General features: G+C 48.1%; 1 protein-coding gene across 1 annotated transcript in view; it reads left to right on the forward strand.

Annotated features, from left to right (window-relative positions):
- The window catches only part of TEX14 (testis expressed 14, intercellular bridge forming factor), a 108,847-nt gene that overhangs the window by 36,748 nt on the left and 49,162 nt on the right, over positions 1–22,937 (forward strand). Inside the window, exons 4-11 of the mRNA XM_054457907.1 lie at positions 4,234–4,399; positions 5,465–5,601; positions 9,632–9,713; positions 10,942–11,072; positions 11,902–12,015; positions 13,762–13,885; positions 15,956–16,134; positions 22,462–22,613. Of these exons, the coding sequence (XP_054313882.1) occupies positions 4,234–4,399; positions 5,465–5,601; positions 9,632–9,713; positions 10,942–11,072; positions 11,902–12,015; positions 13,762–13,885; positions 15,956–16,134; positions 22,462–22,613 (1,085 nt within the window). The remainder of the gene's footprint in view (positions 1–4,233; positions 4,400–5,464; positions 5,602–9,631; positions 9,714–10,941; positions 11,073–11,901; positions 12,016–13,761; positions 13,886–15,955; positions 16,135–22,461; positions 22,614–22,937) is intronic.

The following is a 22,937-nucleotide window of genomic DNA, read 5'->3' on the forward strand; positions in this document are numbered from 1 at the left end:
AAGTTCCCTTTTTCAAGTGTCCAGGAAGGACACTTGTAATGCCAGGCAATGCCAGGAAGGAAGTGGAAAGGGACAAGAACAAGAGAGGATGGCAAACCCCTATGGCTTTGTATTTTGTGGTTGGGAACATTTTCATGTGACTTAAAAAATATCTGATGATTAGCTGCATAGAGGTACCAGGAAAAAAAGTTTTTAAAAAATTTTTATCTGATCAAGGTGAAGGGGAATTTCTGGGAGGAGGCTTTATTCCTTTTTTTGTTTTTGATGAAGTCTTGCTCTGTTTTCCAGGCAGAGTGCAGTGGTGCGATCTTGGCTCACTGCAACCTCTGCTTCCTGGGTTCAGACGATTCTCCTGCCTCACCCTCCCGAGTACCTGGGACTACAGGCGCTTGCCACCACACCTGGCTAATTTTTGTATTTTTAGTTTTGTAATGTTGTCCAGGCTGGTCTTGAATTCCTGACCTCAGGTGATCCATCTGCCTCAGCCTCTCAAAGTGCTGGGATTTTAGGTGTGAGCCACCACCCCCAGCCAGGAGACTTCTTTTTTTTTTTTTTTTTTTGAGATGGAGTCTCGCCCTGTCACCCAGGCTGGAGTGCAGTGGCACAGTCTTAGCTCACTGCAGCCTCTGCCTACAGGGTTCCAGCAATTCTCCTGCCTCAGCCTTCCAGGTAGCTGGGATTACAGGCACACGCCACTGTGCCCAGCTAATTTTTGTATTTTTTAGTAGAGACGGGGTTTCACCATGTTGGCTAGGCTGGTCTCGAACTCCTGACCTCAGATGATCCACCCGCCTCGGCCTCCCGATGTGCTAGGATTACAGGCATGAACCACCGCACCCAGCCAGGAGGCTTTATTCCTATACGCTCAGTGGAAACGCTGTGATGGACTGGACCTATTGAAGTCACAAATCAGATGCCTGCTGGACCAAGTAACTGGGTTTAGGTTTTCTCTGAGGAGGGTCAGGGATCTATTGCCGTTGGGCAGGAAAGGGAGCCAGGAAAGCCAGATCTTCCGAATTTCCAAGAGCCGGAAATCCCAGTTTTTAATTTGAAATCTCCCAAATGTTGCTGGGTGCAGTGGCTCATGCCTGTAATCCTAGCACTTTGGAAGTCCAGGGTGGGTGGATCATGAGGTCAGGAGATTGAGACCATCCTTGTCAACATGGTGAAACCCCATCTCTACTAAAAATAACAAAAAAAAAAATTAGCCGGCCGTGGTGGTGGGTGCCTGTAGTCCCAGCTACTCAGGAGGCTCAGGCAGGAGAATCTCTTCTTCCAGGAGGCGGAGGTTGTAGTGAGCCAAGATTACACCACTGCACTCCAGCCTGGGCAACAGACTGAGACTCTCTCTCAAAATAAATAAACAAATAAATGAAATCTCCCAAATGTTAAATATTGCCCACTATTTCAATTTTTTTGAACACTGTGTGTACCAAATAAAATAAACTTCTAAGTTGGCTAGGCAGAGACTCCAGTTTTTAGGCTTTACAATAAATAAATATGATAGTACACATTTTGGTACCAGGTAGACCTGGATTCTCTTGTAAGCTTAGCTGGGTATAAATCATTATTCCTTTCCTCCTTAGCATTCATGAGAAATGAGAAATAATATCATCTCTCTCCTAACCCAGCTTTCTTACGGTTTGTGGGAGGAATGATTAGAAGATGGTAAGACAGGCTGGGCACAGTGGCTCATGCCTGTAATCCCAGCACTTTGGGAGGCTGAGGTGGGCAGATCACCTGAGGTCAGGAGTTTGAGACCAGCCTGGCCAACATGATGAAACCTCGTCTCTACTAAAAATACAAAAATTACCTGGGCATGGTGGCAGGTGCTTGTAATTCCAGCTACTCGGGAGGCTTAGGCAGGAGAATCTCTTGAACACGAGAGGCGGAGGTTGCAGTGAGCTGAGATTGCGCCATTGCACTGCAGCCTGGGGGACAAGAGCGAGACTTCGTCTCAAAAAAACAAAAAAAACAAAAAAAACCCCCAAAAAACAAAAAAGAAGATGGTAAGACATTATACAAAGCTGTTTTTGCAGCAAGGAGGATATTGTGGTTCCCACAATGCAGTGTGCTGGCCTGCTTCTCTGCCCAGCAGTGGGAGAGAGCCTACAGTGAGAACCAATGGGATCAGTGGTTCCTATGTGCCTGGGTGCAGGCCAGCCTCATTAGTATCACCAGGGGAATTTGAAAAACAAAACAAAACAAAACCACATTCGTGGGTCCTGTGCTTGCAGATTTTGTTTCAGTCAGTGTAAGGTGTAGTCTGAGAATCTGTGTTTTTGACAGATATCCCAGCGGCTTATTAACTAAATTATGATACACCCATTCATTGGCATACTCTGTAGCTGTTAAAAAGAATGGAGATGGCTTGTAGTTTCTCATATGGAAATTTCTCCAAGATAGATTCTTAAATGAAAATATGTAGGCTGGGCGCAGTGGCGCACTCTTGTAATCCCAGCAGTTTGGGAGGCTGAGGTGGGTGGAACACCTGAGGTCAGGAGTTTGAGACCAGCCTGGCCAACATGGTGAAACCCTGTCTCCACTAAAAATACAAAAATTAACTGGGCGTGGGTGGTGGGCACCTGTAATCCCAGCTACTCAGGAAGCTGAGGCAGAAGAACCACTTGAGCCTGGGAGGCGGAGGTTGCAGTGAGCCAAGATCATGCCATTGCACTCTAGCCTGGGTGACAAGAGCAAAACTCCGTCTCAAAAAAAAAAAGAAAAGAAAATATGTAGATACAAAAGAGTTTGTATAGTGTATTCAGAGTCTCACTTTGTCTCCCAGGTTGGAGTGCAGTGGCACAATCTCGGCTCACTGCAAGCTCCGCCTCCTGGGTTTTACGCCATTACGCCATTCTCAGGCCTCAGCCTCCCGAGTAGCTGGGACTACAGGCATGCACCACCTACACCCGGCTAATTTTTTTGTATTTTTAGTAGACACAGGGTTTCACCATGTTAGCCAGGATGGCCTCAATCTCCTGACTTCATGATCCACCCGCCTCGGCCTCCCAAAGTGCTGGGATTACAGGCGTGAGCCACCACGCCCGGCCTGTATAGTGTATTCTTATTTATACTTGTATATACATAGGACGTTTCCAGAAGGATACAAAAACTTGTAATAGTAATTGCATCTTGGTAAGAGAACTGGGTGTCTGCAGTTGGAGGACTTTTTCCTTATTTTCTCTTCATCATCCTTTTATTTTCTTTCTCCTTCTCCTCCTCCTCCTCCCCCTCCCTCTCCCTCTCCCCTTCCCTCCCCCTCCTCTTCTTCTCCTTCTTCTCCTCCTCCTCCTTCTCCTTCTCCTTCTTTTTTTTCCCCTTCCTCCTCCTCCTATTTGTGTTTCTTTTTCAGTTAAAGAGAGAAAGTTCCCTGGTGATTCTGATGTGTAGCCAGCTTAGGAAACTAAGGCTATATATACATCATATCCTCACCATATCCTGGACACATTAAAGGCTGTCCCTTCATGCCTCAGACAGTTTACTGGCTTTGTTGAAATTTTTCTGAGGTGAAATTTTTCTGAGGTGTAGATCCTTGACTGCATTGCTGATGCCAAGGTTTTGTGCTCTACCACAGGATTTTTTTGGGGGGCTGTGGGGAGACATTCTCAAATGAGAGAGGTGGCACCTTGTTAGGCTGTGCTTGACTAGCCTGATCCCAGGACACTGCAGATGTGAAGACGTTGTTTCCGGGCAGCCAATATCAGGGTGCTGGGGAAAGAAAATTGGATTTGGAACCAGATCTATGCCTGGGAATGAACCTCAGCTTTGCCGTTTTTTTCCTCATCTGTAAATTGGGAAATGATACTTCCTTGAAGAGTTGAGTGAAGGACGGAAAAAAAGGGGGGTGGGGGTGTGTGTGTGTGTGTGTGTGTGTGTGTGTGTGTGTGTGTGTGTGTGTGTGTGTGTGTGTGTGTGTGTGTGTGTGTGTGTGTGTGTGTGTGTGTGTGTGTGTGTGTGTGTGTGTGTGTGTGTGTGTGTGTGTGTGTGTGTGTGTGTGTGTGTGTAGAAAGTTCCTGTGGGCACAGACAGGGGCCTCACAAATGATGTTGTTATATTCCTCGTCACCAAGGTTGCCTTGTGTTGCACACTGAGCCCCGCTCCATGGAATGCAGGAGCATTGCAAGGTTGCCCTGTGTTGCACAAGGTTGCCCTGTGTTGCACACTGAGCCCCGCTCCATGGAATGTAGGAGCATTGCCATGGACATCCATTGTACCCATCTCCCTCCCCAGCCGCTGCTTTGATGGGAGCACCCCTGTCCATGCAGCAGCATTTTCGGGCAATCAGTGGATCCTTAGCAAACTGCTGGATGCAGGAGGTGACCTGCGACTTCACGATGAGAGGGGTCAAAACCCGAAGACTTGGGCTTTGACAGCAGGAAAGGAGCGTAGCACCCAGGTAAGGGTGGGTCCCACTCTGTAGCCATGCCCACTAGAAGAGCACTGGGCTGAGAGTCAGGCTCCCAGTGGTCAGCACAGAGCGTGCAGTGGCCTTAGTATTGGTGCTGGAGTCTCAGGCTTGGATTGAAGCAAATTAGCCAGCTGTGAAACTTCCAGCAAGTCTAGTGAACCTTTCTACTCATCCATTCGATGGGAAAGGCAAACAACTGTAATTTTGTCTGACCCATTTAACTAGCACTTACCATGACTCAGATGTTGTTTTAAATGTTTTTTATGTATTAACTCAATCTTCACAACAACCTCTCAGGTAAGTACTATTATTGTCCTTATTGTACAGGTGGGGAAACTGAGGCCCACCGACATTAAGTAACTTTGCTTGGCAGGTGGGAATTTTTTTTTTTTTTTGGGGGGGGGGAAGGAGTCTTGCCCAGGCTGGAGTGCAGTGGCGCGAGCTCAGCTCACTGCAACCTCTGCCTCCTGGGTTCAAGCAATTCTCCTGCCTCAGCCTCCTGAATAGCTCGGATTACAGGCATGCACCACCACACTCAGCTAACTTTTGTATTTTCAGTAAAGACGGGGTTTCTCCATGTTGGCCAGGCTGGTCTCGAACTCCTGACTCAGGTGATTCGCCCACCTTGGCCTCCCAAAGTGCTGGAATTACAGTCATGAGCCACAGCACCCAGCTGGTGTGATGTATTTTAATGAAGACTAAATAACATAAATGTAAAACTCAAAGGGCAGGTACAGTGCCAGGCCCCTCTGTGTGCAGTCTCCTTCCTGGGGCTCCTGCTTATTAGAGCTGTTGGGACTTGGACCAGCAAATTTTACTCCTCTTGGCCTTGGTTTCCTCATCTGTTGAAGGACGGAGTTGGAGGAAATTGTTGCCCTAAATCCTCTCCCTGAAAACACTCCATACCTTTAGAAAATCACCTGGGCCCTTTCCTTTTGAGAGGTTTTTCTGTTGGGGGCTCTCAGCTCCTCAGACCATTTATCTTCATACCCAATCTTCCATTGCATTGAGAACTGGTGTGCCCGCACTGGGCATCTCTGCGATGTTTTGCAGATAGTGGAGTTCATGCAGCGCTGTGCCTCACACATGCAGGCCATCATCCAGGGCTTCTCTTACGACCTCCTGAAGAAGATAGACTCCCCACAGCGGCTTGTCTACAGCCCGCCCTGGTTTGGGGGCCTCGTGCAGGGGTGAGTACTGCCTCGAGCAGAGTGGGATATTCTCCATCACCCAGCCTTCCTCGTGGGAGCCCTGCAGCGTGGGTTGCCTCAGCTCCTCCACATCAGTGCCCTCTGGCATCTGGCCCATCCAAAGGGGTGTGCTTGGAAAGAAAAGGCTTGGCCCTGATGAAGGAAGGTCAGAGGGTCACCTTTGGCCTTCTCTCCCCTCTCCCTGAGAAGGTGTGAGAGGAATGAGTGTGGGCTCTGGTGGAAACCACCCTGTGGTTAGCAGAAGGGGAACATCTCAGGTCTGAGGAGCCCAGCAGAAAACCCTTACCAAGCAGGGCACCTGGCTGGCTTTTTTGTCATCTCCTGAACCATAGAAAGAGTGTTCCTTTATTACTAAGGTTGCAAAAGACCACAGATGCTTAACTTACAGTTTCTTGGGCTATTTTCAGCTGATATGAGAGACTTGCTGCCAGCTGGATGGGCAGCCCCCTCTTCTCCCATCACAGCTGCAGGAGGTGGGCTCCATGCTTCTCTCCATGCTCAGGGTTAAGCGTGGAAGGGAGGAGTGTCATTTTAACTTCTCTGGGATTGGTTAACTTAGGGTTTGTATGTAGAGAATCCTTCCCGTTTGGCTTTTCTCTGATGGCATCTCTTTCTGTAAGCTGGGTAGCTGGGCTCACCACACTTTTGCAGGCTTCCTTGTCCTGTCATTCATGCACTTTGACTCCTGGCTTTCCTCTGATGATTGGATGCTGCTGGCTTCTCAGGCAAGATGAGTTCATGATCCCGTTAACTCCTAACTGCTGTGCTGCCTGCCACTCTGGCCAGTTTTGGCTCTTTACTCAGCATCCAGAATGACCTTTTAAAAATGGAAATCAGGTGGCTGGGTAGAGTGGCTCACACCTGTAATCACTTTTGGAGGTTGAGGTGGGTGGATCACCTGAGGTCAGGAGTTCGAGACCAGCCTGGCCAACATGGTGAGAACCCCCCCCCCCCCCCGCCATCTCTACTAAAAATACAAAAATTAGCCGGGTGTGGTGGCATGCACCTATAATCCCAGCTACTCAGGAGGCTGAGGCAGGCGAATCACTTGAACCCAGGAGGCGGAGGTTGCAGTGAGCTGAGATTGCACCACTGCACTCCAGCCTGGGTGACAGAGCAACACGCCGTCTCAAAAAAAAAATTAGCCGAGTGTGTTGGTGTGCTCCTCATAGTTCCAGCTACTCTGGAGGCTGAGGTGAGAGGATCACTTGAATCTGGGAGGTGGAGGTTGCAGCAAGCCAAGATCATGCAACTGCACTCCAGACTGGGTGACAGAGCGAGATCCTGTCTCAAAAAATAAAAATAAAATAATGGAAATCAGGTTGTACCACTCTGCTAAAACTCCTTAAGGACCTTCCCCATGGCTATTAGGATAGGTTTAGAAATCCCTTATCCGGCCTTGGAGGCCCTGCCTCATCCAAGCCCTCCCCCTTCATCTCCTGCCTCTGCCCCTGGCGCTTGTATGGAGAACCCTCCTTCAGAGTTTAGAGAATTGTCATAGTTTGCAATTATTTTATTTGTATATGTTCTTCTCCAGTTTTCCAATTAAATTGTGAATTCCAAGAGCGCAGGGGCTGTTTCTGTCCTATTCATTGCTACTAACCCTTAGCTGCTTGGTGCATGGTAGGGCTCTGTACAAGGAGAGGAGGCTTATGAGTGAGCCTGAAAGGAAAACCCAAGTGTAAATGTGGATGAGCTTTTACAGTCTTAGTTACTCACCTAGATACAGCATCTAGTTTAGAATTAGAGGAAACATTCTTACGGGGTTAATGGAATGCTTACATGGAAATACACTCCTCTTCCCCCACTTTTTTTTTTTTGAGACTGAGTCTTCTCTGTCGCCCAGGCAGGAGTCCGTGCAATCTCGGCTCACCACAACCTCTGTCTCCTGGGTTCAAGCAATTTTCCTGCCTCAGCCTCCTGAGTAGCTGGGATTAATATAAAATTAGCACACCTGGCTAATTTTATATTTTTAGTAGAGAAGGAGTTTCACCGTGGCCAGGCTGGTCTGGAATTCCTGACCTCAGGTGATCCGCCTGCCTCTGCCTCCTGAAATGCTGGGATTACAGGCGTGAGCCACTGTGCCTGCCCCCCCTCCTCTTAATGTAAAAAACCACACAAATTCTTGAAATTAGAGTTAGCCTCTGAGATTTGTGAGTGGTGCCATGTCAGATAAGATTCCTCACACGTGTGTTTGCACAGAGCTTGGACGGGGGAAAGAAGAAAAGCACTGAGTTGAGGACCGATGGCTGTAGATGACTGGAGTTAGTTTTTTTCTCCCCTTAACCCAGCCGAGTTTAGTTATATAGATGTGTGCTGAGAAATTTAGGTAAGAGAGCAGGAAATGTTGGTCTGAACTGCAGTTGTTGTCCAGGTCACTGTTTGAGAACACTTGGCTCTTTTGCTTAGAAAGAACTCTCCCCTCCAAAGAGCCATGTACTGCCCAGAGGTCCCAGAGTGGAAGGCAGGAGGCCTCGTCACTGGTAACCCCCAGTTCCACTGCTGCTGGAGGCTGACACCCTCACTGTCAGCACAAGGTCTGTTCCCCTGGGCAAGAAACGGTCCACTGTCTCCTAGATCTTTTGAGGCCTAAGCACATAAGCCTTATTTTAAGAAGAGACTGATGATTTGGTGTTGAAAAGTGGCCTTTTTCTTATGGTCTGTTTACTCAAGTGAGAGTGACCATATAGCTTATTATCTGTTGGCTGTTTCGAGAGTGAAAGGGAAACTATCAATAATGGTGCTAAGATACCAGGTGTAAATTGGGATGCTCAGTTTATCTCAGTCTAAACTTCAGAGTCTTCTCCTCAATAGCATAGCAGCTTAAAGCAGAGACGGGACAGCTTGGCACTGATGAGTTGCTGAGGAAATAGAAAAGAAGTAAAGCACTTACATCTGTTCTCTAATAGTGGCATGTGGGGCCTCACAGACCTGAGGTACGGCTGGCCCTGAATATGCACCGTCTCCCAGCTCCTTTGCCATTTGCCAAGAAAAGGAAAGTGCCTCTGGTGGCAGTAGGATGTTTTTTCCTTCAGTCTGAGCTGAAAGTACTCAACTGGCAAGGATTAACTGAGCACCTACTGCATGGCACCATGCCAGGTTCTGGGAGTCAAAGAAATACGAGGCATCACCCCTTCTTCCAAGACACCTTCAGTGAAGGGGGACCCTGATGCACAGGTGGTGGTTTGAGTGTGGAATGTGGGAAGAACAGTGGCTGGAATGAGCAACATCAGTGTCTGGTCACTGCTGCGTTTTATGACCTCAGGCCAGCAAGTTTCCTTTTCCTGGGCTTCATTTTTTTGCCTATATAATGAAAAAACTGGACAAGATGTGCTTATGGTTATTTCCAACTCCGACCATCTGTATTTGTTATCTATTGCTGCATAATGAATCACCCCCCCCCAACTTAGCAGCCTCAAACAATAAAACATTTTTATCTCACACAATGTCTGTGGGTCAGGAATCAGGAAATGGTTTAACTAGGTTGTTCTGGCTCAGAGTTTCTAATGAAGTTGCAGTTAAGATGTTAGTTAGGGCTGTATTCATCTGAAGGCTTGACTGAAGATGGACAATTCAGTTCCAAGATGGCTCGTTTACATGGCTGGCAAATTGGTGCTGGGCATTGAGCCTCCCCCTAGGGCTGCTTGAATGTCCTCATATCATGGCAGCTGGCAGAGCAAATGATCCAAGAGAGATCAGGGCTGAAGCCTTGGTAGATTTAGCCTCAGAGTGACAGACTATCACTGTTTTGCACTGTTAACAGTCAAAAATGAATTAACAGGTAAGCCCCATCTGACCTGTGAGGGGCTACACAAGGTTATGCATACCGGTAAGTGAGAATCATAGAGGCCCTCTCAGAGGCTGGCTATTACATCATCTCTAGTGTTGTAACAAAAAGTTTAGCAGTAAAGACAAAATCAACTACACCTTCTGAAAACTTGGTTCAGCATTATTATTCTGGATATGAGTGGTTAATTCTGAGTTTTTTTCCTCTTTTAAATATTTCTAGAAACCCTAATGGCTCTCCTAACAGACTGCTTAAAGCTGGAGTCATTTCGGCTCAAAATATCTACAGCTTTGGTTTTGGGAAGGTAAGAGGTTGCCACTGACAGCCGGTGTTTGCAGGACTAACTGGAGAATTATCGGGCCCCATCTCCCACCTTTGTCCAACTCCTGCCTCCTTATCCTCACCAAAGTGTTGTTCTTTTCTTTTTTGCCCCTATTGAGGCAAAGGTATCTCTTAGTGTTCCTGTCTTATTAACAAATTGTGAAAACCCCAGAGAATTCCCTTGGATGACCCTGGGCTACACTTGAGTTTAGAAAATGATCTTTTAATTAATTAATTTTTAGTTTTTAATTTTTAATTATTATTTTTTTGAGACAGAGTCTGGCTCTGTTGCCCAGGCTGGAGTGCAGTGGCGCGATCTCGGCTCACTGCTGCAACCTCTGCCTACTGGGTTCAAGCAATTCTGATGCCTCAGCCTTCCAAGTAGCTGGAATCACAGGCGTGTGCCACCATGCCTGGTTACTTGTATTTTTAGTAGAGATGGGATTTCGCCATGTTGCCCAGGCTGGTCTCCATCTTCTGGACTCAATCAGTCCACCTGCCTTGACCTCTCAAAGTGCTGGGATTATAGGCGTGAGCCAACTCGCCCAGCCCTACTCCCTGTTCTGTTTGTTGTGCTGAGGCAGCCTGGTGGGGAGGGAGAGGAGGAATATCAGATTTGGCCGCACACAATCCTGGGTGCTGTGGGGGCCACAATGGGCTTCTCAGTCCCAGTGATGGCACTTGAGGCATCGGACTTCTTTCCATGAGCCTCAGTTTCTTCAGGGAAAAGAACAAAAGGGAAATAATAAAACCTTGAAAGGTTTTTAGAAAGATTAAAGATAATAGAAAGAGTTGTGGTGAGGCCTGGTGGCTCACGCCTATAATCTTAGCACTTTGGGAGACCAAGGTGGGTGGATCACTTGAGCCCAGGACTTTGACACCAGCCAACATGGCAAAAGCCAGTCTCTATTTAAAAAAAAAAAAAAAAAAAAATTATCCAGGTGTGGTGGTGCATGCTTGTAATCCCAGCTACTTGGGAGGGTGGGGTGGGAGGATCGCTTGAGCCTGGGAGGTCCAGGCTGCAGTGAGCCAAGATCATGTCATATGCTCCAGCCTGAGTGACAGTGATACCCTGTCTCAAAAAAAAAATAGGGGTATTCAGAAAGTTGTTAAATAGCAGCTGTCATTCTTTTAGCTGGCTGATAAGATTCTGGGTGTATTCTGCTTTTCCTCCCTTCTCCCCATAATTTGAGGCTATGCCTTGGTTTCAGTTTTATCTTACTGGGGCGACACAGATGGCCTATCTAGGATCTCTTCCGGTCATTGGAGAAAAGGAAGTGATTCAAGCTGATGATGAGCCCACCTTCTCTTTCTTCAGTGGCCCCTACATGGTCATGACCAAGTAAGCGGGGGCTGGCCAGTTTGAGGTCTGATTCAGTTTCAGGGGAAGAGTGGGCTGCATGTGACTTCCTTATGTGTGGGGAGTTTCTACTCAAACACAGGGAACACCTAAGAACATCTGTCTAAATCAGGGTTTCTCAGCCAGGACACTATTACCATTTTTGGCCAGATGATCCTTTGTTGTTGGGAGTAGTCCTGTGCATTGTAGAATGTTTAGAAGTCCCTGGTGTCTACCCACTAGTGCCAGTTGCAGTCCCTTACAGCCCCCACAGCTGTGACAACCAAACTGTCTTACAGACATTGCCATATGTCTCTAGGGGAGAACCACTGCTCTGGAAGATTACTCATTACAATACTTTAATGTCTCTGCTTGCTAAAGAATTAGAGGCAGCTTGGTAGTGACTGTCTTGCCTCTGATACAGGTCAAGGGTAATGAGGCCCCTATAGAAGCTGTTTTATTGCTGCTGCCCTTGCCCAAGTCTTCACCATCCCTCACCTGGAGTGGTCTCCTAACTGGCTTCCCATTATCTGGACCACCCCTCCCCTACCCATTCCCCACATTGCCGGTACCATTGTGTTTTTGAATACAAACCTGATCAAGTCACTCCCTCCCTTGCATTCAGTGACTTCCCACCACCTATACCTAAGTTCTCCAGGGTGCTTTAGTACCTGGGGGTGGGTAGTGGGAGAGAGGACCCAGTAGTGCCCAGTGGGCATTGCAGGTTCTGTGTGGAGACCACTTCTCTGGTCCTTGCTTAGGAACGCTCATTCATTGAAGGAGTAAGTGGTTGCTCACTCCTTTCTGCTGAAACTCTTTCCTGTCCTTGTAGCCTAGTGTGGAACGGGAGCAGGGTCACAGTGAAAGAGCTGAATCTCCCCACCCACCCACACTGCAGCAAGCTGCGGCTGGCCGACTTGTTAATTGCCGAGCAGGAACACAGCAGGTAAGAAGGAAGTCCAAGGCCCCTTATAGGTCCAGGTCTCTCTACAGACTCAGGTTCTGGGCTCTTCAGCTCTGTGCCTGGGATAGGGAGCTCCAGCTGCTCTCAGTCTCCGCATTTCCTGACTGTTGAAATTGATTGACTTGACTTCGAAGGGCTGCCAAGAAAGAGGAAGAGAAGTTAACGAGTAGCCTGAGCAGTGGGGACAGTGGTGGTGAGGGGCTCTGTCAGCTGTCAACCGCCCTGTAACCCATGTCTCTGAATGCTGCAGCCTCCATGCAGGCCCTTCTGGTTCTCATGCTACAATCCCTGAGTCCACCCACTTTGGGCCCTGTGCCCATCAGGATGGCATGTGGCTATCCTGTTTTCATAGAGCATGGCTTGCTTAATATCCAGATGTCTGAGGACATGTCTGTGCCATTGAGGACAGGCTCATGGATCTCCAGACCTTAGGGTTCCTATGGCTCCAGAGTTAAGTCCTTCTGCTCTTGCTAGGACAGGCTCTTGATTCATTCATTCAGCGGACCCAGAGTTAGGTCCTTTTGCTCTTGCTAGGACAGGTTCTTGATTCATTCATTTAGTGGATCCAGGCTCATTGAGCTGTCTCCTAAGAAGGCTCCTCAACTTCTTCAGGAGGCACGTAGAGAGGCCACATTCTTCTTTTCGTGGAAGTCGGCTTGAAGGGACCAAAGGAAGCTGAAAGAAGGAGCCTGGGCAACGTAGACTTTGACATGAGACTGAGTCGGGCGTGCAACCTTGGGTGAATTCCTGACATATTTCTTCCTCTTTTTTTTGTCGGGGGGTAGGATTGAGTCTCGCTCTGTCGCCCAGGCTGGAGTACAGTGGCACCATCTAGGCTCACTGCAACCTCCACCTCCTGGGCTCAAGCGATTCCCTGGCCTCAGCCTCCTGAGTAGCTGGGACTACTGGCGTGCACCACTACACCTGGCTAACTTTTCTATTTTCAGTAGAGACAGGGTTTCATCATCTTGGCCAGGCTGGCCTCAAACTCCTCATTTCAAGTGATCTGCCCACCTTGGCCTCCCAAAGTGCTGGGATTACAGACGTGAGCCACTGCACCAGGCCCTGACATTTCCTTGATGTTGGTCTCCTCATCTATAAAATGAGTATAATGATACATTTCTTGCAGGTGGTTGTTAGGATCTGAGACGATGTATGCAAAGAATATAGGAGCTCTTAGCCGCATTGTCATTGTTGTCATTGATGGCTCTAAGCTCTCAAGGTCTCATCAGTTAGGGCCACAGATTCCAACAGAAACCCTCACTAACACCTCATACGGTTTTCTTAGAAAACATTGTATACAAAAGGCCAGGCACAATGGCTCACGCCTGTAATCCCAGCACTTTGGGAGGCCAAGGCGGGTGGATCACCTGAGGTCAGGAATTCAAGACCAGCCTGGCCAACATGGTGAAACCCCGTCTCTACTAGAAATACAAAAATTAGCCACAAGTGGTGGTGGGCACCCGTAATCCCAGCTACTTGGAAGGCGGAGGCAGTAGAATCACTTGAACCCAGGAGGCGGAGGTTGCAGTGAGCCGAGAGATCACCCCACTGCACTCCAGACTGGGCAATAGAATGAGACTCTGTCTCATTTAAAAAAAAAAAAAAGAAAGAAAAGAAAACATTGTATACAAATGGTATTTGTTTAGAATGTGTTCAAAAGGCCTACGCTCATTTTTTCATCATGTCCTCTCCCCTGCCTTATCTGAAGCTTCTTTTCTTTTGCAGCAAGCTGCGGCACCCCTACCTGCTACAGTTGATGGCTGTGTGTCTCTCCCAGGACCTAGAGAAAACCCGCCTTGTGTACGAGCGCATCACTATCGGCACATTGTTCAGTGTCCTTCATGAACGAGTAAACTGCTGTTTCCGTGGATTTTCCATTGCTGCCCTCCCAGTTTCTTCCCTCCTCACCCTCTTGCCCCAGCTGTGGCGATCCCATTTCTGCATGCATGGAAGATAAATATCTTTATTCTTTTGCCTTATAGGGGCTGTATAACATACTATTTAAGGCTGATAAGCACATGGTCAGAACTAGTACGGTTTTATTATTGTCAGTTCTGCTTTTTTTTGAGACAGAGTCCCTCTGTTGCCTAGGCTGGAGTGCAGTGGCGCGATCTTGGCTCACTGCAACCTCTACCTCCTGGATTCAAGTGATTCTCCTGCCTCAGCCTCCCGAGTAGCTGGGACTACAGGCGACTGCCGCCATGCCTGGCTAATTTTTGTATTTTTAGTAGAGACGGGGTTTCACCATGTTGGCCAGGCTGTTCTCAAACTCCTGACCTCAGATGATCCACCCACCTTGGCCTCCCAGAGTGCTGGGATTACAGATGTGAGCCACCGCACCCGGCCTGTCCTGCTTTTTTTTTGAAACAGGGTCTTGCTCTATTGCCCAGGCTGGAGTACAGTAGTGAGATCATAGCTCACTGTAACCTCCAACTTCTGGGCTCAAATGATCCTCCTGCATCAGCCTCCAATGTAGCTGGGACTACAGGTGCATGCCACCGTGCCCAGCTAATTTTTTTTTTTTTGAGACAGAGTCTCCTTCTGTCTCCCAGGCTGGAGTACAGTGGCACGATCTCTGCTCACTGCAACTTCTGCCTCCCTGGTTCAAGCGATTCTCATGCCTCAGCCTCCCAAGTAGCTGGGATTACAGGCACCCCCCACCACACCCAGCTAATTTTTGTACTTTTAGTAAAGATGGGGTTTCACCATGTTGGCCAGGATCGTCTCGAACTCCTGACCTCAGGCGATTCACCTGTCTCAGCCTCCTAAAGTGCTGGGATTGCAGGCTTGAGCCACTGCACCCAGCCCCCACCCAGCTAATTTTTAAAATTTTGATAGAATCATGGTCCCACTATGTTGTCCAGGCTGGTCTTGAACTCTTGGCTTCAAGCGATCCTCCTACCTTAGCTTCCCAAAGTGTTGGGATTATAGGTACGAGCCACTGCAGCCAGCCTAGTCCTGCTTCTTGATCAGACATCTAAGAGCGCAATGGACCCAGAAAACACAGACACCTTTGACTGACTATAATCCAGCCGCCGCTGGCTTTATTTTCCTACATTTTCATTTGTGCTCTCTCCCAGTTTTTTCTATAGAGGCCTGTATCATTCCCCTCTCACCTCTCAAATTTCCTTGGGGTTGGAAGACATCTTTCCTGGCTTGTATAGAGTTCCTGGGAAGGGTGCTTTGGCCTGAGATGTAGGTTTAGAGAGCTCTTGGAGTATTTAGGTTTTTTTCCTCCGTGACTTTGTTCTAAATACTCTGGATAGAAGTAAGGAGACCCCAAGAAGGGCTCTTCCCCCAAATGGCTTGCCATTCCTTCTGCCTGAGGACCTCCTATTCTGTTTTTTTCTGTTTTTCCCCCTTGAGTGAGGTTATTACCTTAAAGACCGTTTCTCTGGGGGAGAGACCCATTAAGACTTTAGTCAGCCAGGTGCATTGATGTGAATGAATTTCTGTCCCCTTAGGAGGCACTTTCTGTCTCATCTGAGTGGGGTAGGACTGAATTGGTTATCTGCATTCTTCAGGGTCCTTTGAGCTTCCAGGTTCTCCCCAGCAGCTTGGGCTTGGACAGGGAGGGGACAGGGCAGGTTTACTGGTGGTATGGGGGACCTCCCCTGTCAGTTTTCCCCAGGCCAATCCTGGATGCACATACCAGACTTTGAGAACTTTCTTTTCATTTTTTGTGGTATGAAGCAGCTCAGCTGAGGGAAAGGAATCCAGGTTTGGATCCAGGGGGCCTGAGTCATTGGGACGTCAGGCCATTCACTTAGCTTCACTGAGCTTTAGGTTCTCCATCTGTAAAATGGGGATCCTTGGTAACCATGAGGATCATATGGAAAGACTGGAAATCACAAAATGCTCTACAGTGTCAGGGCCCCAGTCCTTTTTTTTTTCTTGGCATTTTATCTCTTGCTTGCAGCGGTCCCAGTTCCCAGTGCTGCACATGGAGGTGATTGTGCACCTGCTGCTCCAGATATCTGACGCCCTGAGATACCTGCATTTCCAGGGGTTTATCCACCGCTCCCTCAGCTCCTATGCTGTCCATATCATCTCCCCAGGTGAAGCGAGGCTGACCAACCTGGAGTACATGTTGGAAAGGTGGGCATAACATGGAGTGGGACTTTCTCCTGAAGTTGATCTCCCTTGGGGACCTTTCCTGTAGAGACAGAATCTGATCTGGGTGGGACTCCTCATTGGTGAGATGAACCTGTCCATCAGTTGCTGAACTTGTCCCAAATGCCTTACCCTGTCTGCCAAGGCTAGAGGAATTTGGAGACATTTTAATAAACATTTAACAAGTAAGAGCTCGTATTAGCCAATGTGCATAAATGCTATAATTATCCACTCCAAAATTTTCAGCGTCTTTTTTTTTTTTTTTTTTTTGACGGAGTCTTGCCCTCTTGCCCAGGCTGGAGTGCAGTGGCACAATCTTGGCTCACTGCAACCTCCGCCTCCTGGGTTCAAGCGATTCTCTTGCCTCAGCCTCCCGAGTAGCTGGGATTACAGGTGCTCACCACCACACCTGGCTAATTTTTGTGTTTTTAGTAGAGATGCAGTTTCACCATGTTGGCCAGGCTGGTCTCAAACTCCTGACCTCAGGTGATCCACCCACTTCGGCCTCCCAACGTGCTAGGATTACAGGTGTGATCCACTGCACCTGGCCCTTTGAGTGGCTTTTAACACAATAAGGTGTATGTCTCACTCACATTGCAATCCAGTCTGTGTTGGAGGCAGGGACAGTGTTCCCTGTCACTCCAGTCTGTAGCTTCACCACCTTTCAGGCCTTGATCCCCCACTGCATTTTTTGCACTGCCAGTCAGCAAGCAAGAAAGAACATGGAGGGGACACAGTGGGGTTTGGGGCCAGTCTGAAATGGGTATGTTACTGCCTCCCACATTGCAGTGGCCAGAGCCCAGTTACCTTCTACTGGAGGGAAGCTGAGCTGTGCCTTACCTGTGCATCCTGGAAGGAGAGAAGGTGATGGGTGCTGATGAGCCTAATGGTCTGTCACACCTCCTACATCTGGGTCAGGCACTGGCCTGGATAGACATGGAGGGCATTTTCTGCCCTCAAGGGGCTCAGCACAGTGAGAGAGGCAGTCAAAATTCAGGAGTTGGTAAGTGGGCTTAGTTTCCTTTTGGCAAGAGTCAAAGTCTTCCTGAAGCCCCCAAGCTTTGAGAGGCAGAGGCTCTCCCCTGCGCTTCCTTACTGCCATCCACAGCGCTGAGCCTTTGGGCCAGTATTGGTTCTGCTCTTCTGTGAGGCCTCAGCCACTGGGCAGACCCCTTGCCTAGACCCATCTACTTCCTCTTACCCTTGTCTGTCACCTACCCATCGCTGATGCTTTGTTTCTGGTCTCTCACCAGATCTTTGCTTGTCACATGCTCTGTAACTTCTCTCAAAGATCAAAAGCTCCATGAGGCAGGGATTTCTGTTTTATTTACCGCTATATCTCAAATGCCCAGAACAGGCCTTTGCGTATGTGCACTCAGCATATGTTTTTTGAACAAATGAAATAAAAAGGCTCTCACTTCCCCAGACCTGGAGTGCCTTTTGTCCCTCTGCATGGAGAGGAGGCAGAGGTCAGGTTGTGCTTGGCCTTGTGGGCCCTGGTGAGGAGTTTGAATTTTATCTTAAGAACACTGGGATGCTGTGTTCTTAGGACAGGCATTTTTGAGCAGTATAGGGTCATGGATGATTTGTAGGTTAAGATCCTTCCTCTAGGCCGGGCGTGGTGGCTCATGCCTGTAATTCCAGCACTTTAGGAGGCTGAGACATGCAGATCACCTGAGGTTGGGAGTTCGAGACCAGCCTGACCAACATGGAGAAACCCCAGCTCTACTAAAAATACAAAATTAGCCAGGCGTGGTGGCGCATGCCTGTAATCCCAGCTACTTGGGAGGCTGAGGCAAGAGAATCTCTTGAACCCGGGAGGCAGAGGTTGCGGTGAGCCAAGATTGCGCCATTGCACTCCAGCCTGGTCAACAAGAGCGAAACTCAGTCTCAAAAAAAAAAAAAAAAAAAAAAAAATTCCTCCCTCTTGCTCCTGTGTATGGAGAAGGGGCTGTGACGGGGCAAGAGAAAGCAGGGGAGCCATTCTGGCCGGGCACGGTGGCTCACGCCTGTAATCCCAGCACTTTGGGAGGCCGAGACGGGCGGATCACGAGGTCAGGAAATCGAGACCATCCTGGCTAACACGGTGAAACCCCGTCTCTACTAAAAATACAAAAAATATAGCCAGGCATGGTGGTAGGCGCCTGTAGTCCCGGCTTCTCGGGAGGCTGAGGCAGGAGAATGGCATGAACCTGGGAGGCAGAGCTTGCAGTGAGCCAAGATCACGCCACTGCACTCCAGCCTGGGTGACAGAGCAAGATTCCGTCTCAAGAAAAAAAGCAGGGGAGCTGTTAGGGTATGACTGGAGCCATGGCACTTTTCTAGATGGGAACAGGCAGAGGCCAGATAACTGTCACTAGTTGAACTGCTCAGCTTCACATCTGGTCCATTTTTAATCTGAGCTAAAAGCTTTCAGGGTCTCCTTATTGCCTGCAAGATTAAGTCCAGACCCCTTTTCAGGGAGCGGAAGCCTCCCCAAGTGAGGCTCCACTCGTAGTGTCAATCTCCTAACTGCCCGGCCCTGCTCCCTCCTGACTATTTGACGGCACTTTTACTACACTGCTCTCTGCATCTAGAATACCTGGCACACGCCAATTTAGCCTTTTAAAGTCACTTCAGACACAGTCTCCCAACACTCTCTGTGAAGTCTATACTGATGCCCTCATACCCTGAGGCACTTTGCATATTCCTCTCCTCACATGCGTTACGCAAATGTACCACAGTCATTTCTATACAAGTGTGTCTGCCCCACCAGATGGGGAGTTCATCACCAGCTCTGGGCCTGCCACTTGTGGTAAGTGCTCAGTAAATATTTTTTATTTTTTTGAGACAAGATCTTGCTCTGTTGCCCAGGCTGGAGTGCAGTGGCACCATCTCGGCTCACTGCAACCTCCCAGCGTCAAGCGATCTTCCTACCTCAGCTTCCTGAGTAGCTGGGACTACAGGCACATGCCACCACATCCAGCTAATTTTTTTTTTTTTTTTTTTTTTTTTTGAGACAGAGTCTTGCTCTGTCGCCCAGGCTGGAGTGCAGTGGCGCGATCTCGGCTCACTACAAGATCCGCCTCCTGGGTTCTTGCCATTCTCCTGCCTCAGCCTCCCAAGTAGCCAGGACTACAGGCACCCGCCACCACACCTGGCTAATTTTTTGTATTTTTAGTAGAGACAGGGTTTCACCATGTTAGCCAGGGTGGTCTCGAACTCCTGACTTTGTGATCCACCCGCCTCAGCCTCCCAAAGTGCTGGGAATACAGGCGTGAGCCACTGAGCCCAGCCAATTTTTGTATTTTTTATAGAGATAAGGTCACACCATGTTGCCCAGGCTGGACTTGAACTCCTGCACTCATGCGATCTGCCTGACCTGGCCTCCCAAAGTGCTTGGATTACAAGTGTGAGCCACCACACCAGCCTTCTTTTCTGGGGGTGGGGGACACACGATCTCTCTCTTTTGCCCAGGTGATAGTACAGTGGCTCACTACAATCTCAATCTCCTGGGCTCAGGCAATCCTCCTGCCTCAGCCTCCCAAAGTACAGGATTACAGGCATGAGCCACTACAGCTGGCCGGTAAATGTTTCTTAAATGATTGGATGATCTAGTTGAAGGAAAAACTTGAAATGGTTCAGAGCAGGGTTGACCTCTCTGGCTATGTGTTCAGGAGCAGTGGAAGCTAAAGGGTGTGCACTTTTGTCAGTGATGGATCGCCATCTGCTGTTGAGGGAAAGGTACCGCAGTTTCTTCTCCTTTTGCTCACCAATAGAAATGTGAATCCTAGCCCAAAATGGAGCTTTGGAGATGGCCCAGCCCAGTGCTATCCTTATATAGTTGAGGAAACTGAGGCACCAGGGGTGAAGCAATGGTGTGAAGTTACCCAATTGATTGGTTAGAGACACAGATGGGGCTAAACCAGATGGTAGAGGATGTCTCCAGGATATAGGAGCGGGATGGATTGGAGGTTGACAGGAACACCAGCCAGGAGACCATGAGACAGGGCCTAGTGGTGACCATGAAGCCAAAATGGGAGGGAATAAAGTGAAATGCATGGAGTTGTTGGGGTCAACAACTGGCCAAGTGAGGGGGTAGGAGGTAACCAAGGGTCTGTGAATGTCTAGGAATGACCTCAGGATGGAACTTCAGGTAGAAGTGTCAGAAATGTCAGTCAGCAAGCCATTGCAGATGTAACAACATACCCTTCTTTGAAAGCTGATAACATGAGTTGATTATTCACCAACCTAAAATAGCCTTCAATCCCACATTTATTTTTGGTAACACTCTACTAGGGCATATCAGTTTGTTGAATGTCATTGTCAAGGATAGCATTCCATCTCTTGGTATAAAAGTGATACAGCAGTTTCTCCTACCCTTCAGCTCCTTCCTTTTTTTTTTTTTTTTTTTTTTTTGAGATGGAGTCTTGCTCTGTAGCCCAGTCTGGAATGCAGTGGTGCAATCTCAGCTCACAGCAACCTCTGCCTCCCGGATTCAAGCAATTCTGCTTCCGCCTCCTGAGTAGCTGGGATTACAGGCACGTGCCACCATGCCCAGCTAATTTTTGTGTTTTTAGTGGAGATGGGGTTTCACCATGTTGGCCAGGCTGGTGTTGAATTCCTGACCTCAAGTGATCCACCCGCCTCGGCCTCCTAAAGTGCTGGGATTACAGGCATGAGCCACTGCTCCTGGCCTTTTTTTTTTTTTTTTTTTTTTTTTTGAGACCGAGTCTCGCTCTGTTACCCAGGCTGGAGTGCAGTGGCTCAGTCTTGGCTCACTGCAACCTCTGCCTCCCGGGTTTAATATATAATTATTTATGTATTAAATTTGTATGCATATCCACACTGTTCACACTATACTAGGCTATAGGTGACTTTTCAGCAATATAACTAAAGTCAATACTAGCTTTTTCACCTTCATGACTTCATGAACTCACTGCCCTCTATCCAAAGATTTGCTGGAAGAAACTTTATTTAGGGAAGTTTGCTCAAAGTCTGAGAAGCCCATCTCATCGTCTAAAATCTACCCTTTTTCCAGACCAACAAAAAACTTGCTGTCACTTGCTTTTTAAAAACTTAATTCTTAATTATCATCTGCCAGTCATTAAGTCTTGACTGAATGCCTCCCATAATATTCATACTAATTCTTTACATGAAAGAGTGCTTTATGGCTCACCGAGTGTTTCTACATCCATGATCTCATTTGATTGTCATGACAGCTGTGGGCACAAGTCAGTGCTGAGTTTACCCTGAGGACTCTTGCTGGGCCAGAAGACATTTAGGATGCTCTGACTTAGCTTTTAAGGAGTCTGGTTGGGAAGAGTTATTTAAGCATATGAGTGAACCCTTGAGTGCTAAACTGAGAGGGCACATTCCCAAAAGGGCAGGAGTTCAGAAAAGAAATAATCATGAGGAGTTGGGGAAGTCCCAGATGGCTTTGATAAAGCACATGGGGGTTGAGAGGGCTCTTTAAAGAGTTTACATTCATTTATTCAACAGCAAGCATCAAGGCCCTGGTGTAAGCCCAGAAGTACAGTGATATAAAGGCCGATGAGTTGCCTACTCTCATGGAGCTGACTCTCTAGAATGGAGGGGAGACAGATAATAAACTAAATGAACACAAATTCAGATAATAAGTGCTCTGAAACCAATAAAACAGGACTACTTTAGATTAGGCAGTCAGGGAGGACCTGCTTGAGGAAGTGACTTTCAGACAAATATCTCAGTCACAAAAAGTAGCTAGCCACTCTAGGATCTGTGGGCAGGGCATGCCTGGCAGAAGCTGCCAGTGCAAAGACTTGAAGGGTTAATGTGCTGAAGAACATGAGGTATGTTGGAGGAACTGAAAGAAGGCCCCTGTGATTTGAGTGGAGTGGGTGAGCAGTAGAGTTGCCAGATGAAGTGGTGGAGAGGGCCCGGGTGGAATAGTAAGGAATTGCAGGTGTTGGAACAGCTCTGAAGCAGTGTGGACTAGCTCGTTGTCTAGTTAGGTTTCCAGGAACTCAAAAAGAGGTTGTCGGCCTTCAGAGGCAAAGTTTTCACAAATGTAGTATGTTGATTAAAAGACCCACGAGCCTGGCCAACATGGCGAAACCTCGTCTCTACTAAAATACAAAAATTAGCCGGGCCTGGTGACACACACCTGTAATTCTAGCTACTTGGGAGGCTGAGGCAGGAGAATTGCTTGAACCCGGGAGGTGGCAGAGGTTGCAGTGAGCTGAGATCACGCTGCTGCTCTCCAGCCTGGATGACAGGGCAAGACTCTGAATGAATGAATGAATAAAAGACCCTTTAAGGCATGAGCCCTGACTTGTGAGTTTCCTTCCGTAGCAAGGACAGAGGTGTACAGAGGGACCTGACTCGAGTGCCCCTTCCTATGCAGCTATACAACTGGGCCGCACCAGAAGTGATCTTACAGAAGGCAGCCACAGTGAAGTCAGACATCTACAGCTTTTCTATGATCATGCAGGAGATTTTAACAGGTAGATCAAGATCATTAATGGTTGACCAAAGTCCCTATTCTTAGGTTGCATTTTTCTCCCCCTACAGGAGTTACTGACTTTTATGAAAATAGAAGACTTATTAAAAAGAGACTTATTGGCTGGGAGCAGTGGCTCACGCCTGTAATCCCAGCACTTTGGGAGGCTGAGGCGGGTGGATCACCTGAAGTCAGGAGTTCAAGACCAGCCTGGCCAACATGGTGAAACTCTGTCTCTACTAAAAATACAAAAATTAGCTGGGCGTGGTGGCACGTGCCTGTAGTCCCAGCTACTTGGGAGGCTGAGGCAGGAGAATCACTTGAACCT

This window comes from Pongo pygmaeus, chromosome 19, assembly GCF_028885625.2.
Source record: "Pongo pygmaeus isolate AG05252 chromosome 19, NHGRI_mPonPyg2-v2.0_pri, whole genome shotgun sequence".
Taxonomy (NCBI): domain Eukaryota; kingdom Metazoa; phylum Chordata; class Mammalia; order Primates; family Hominidae; genus Pongo; species Pongo pygmaeus.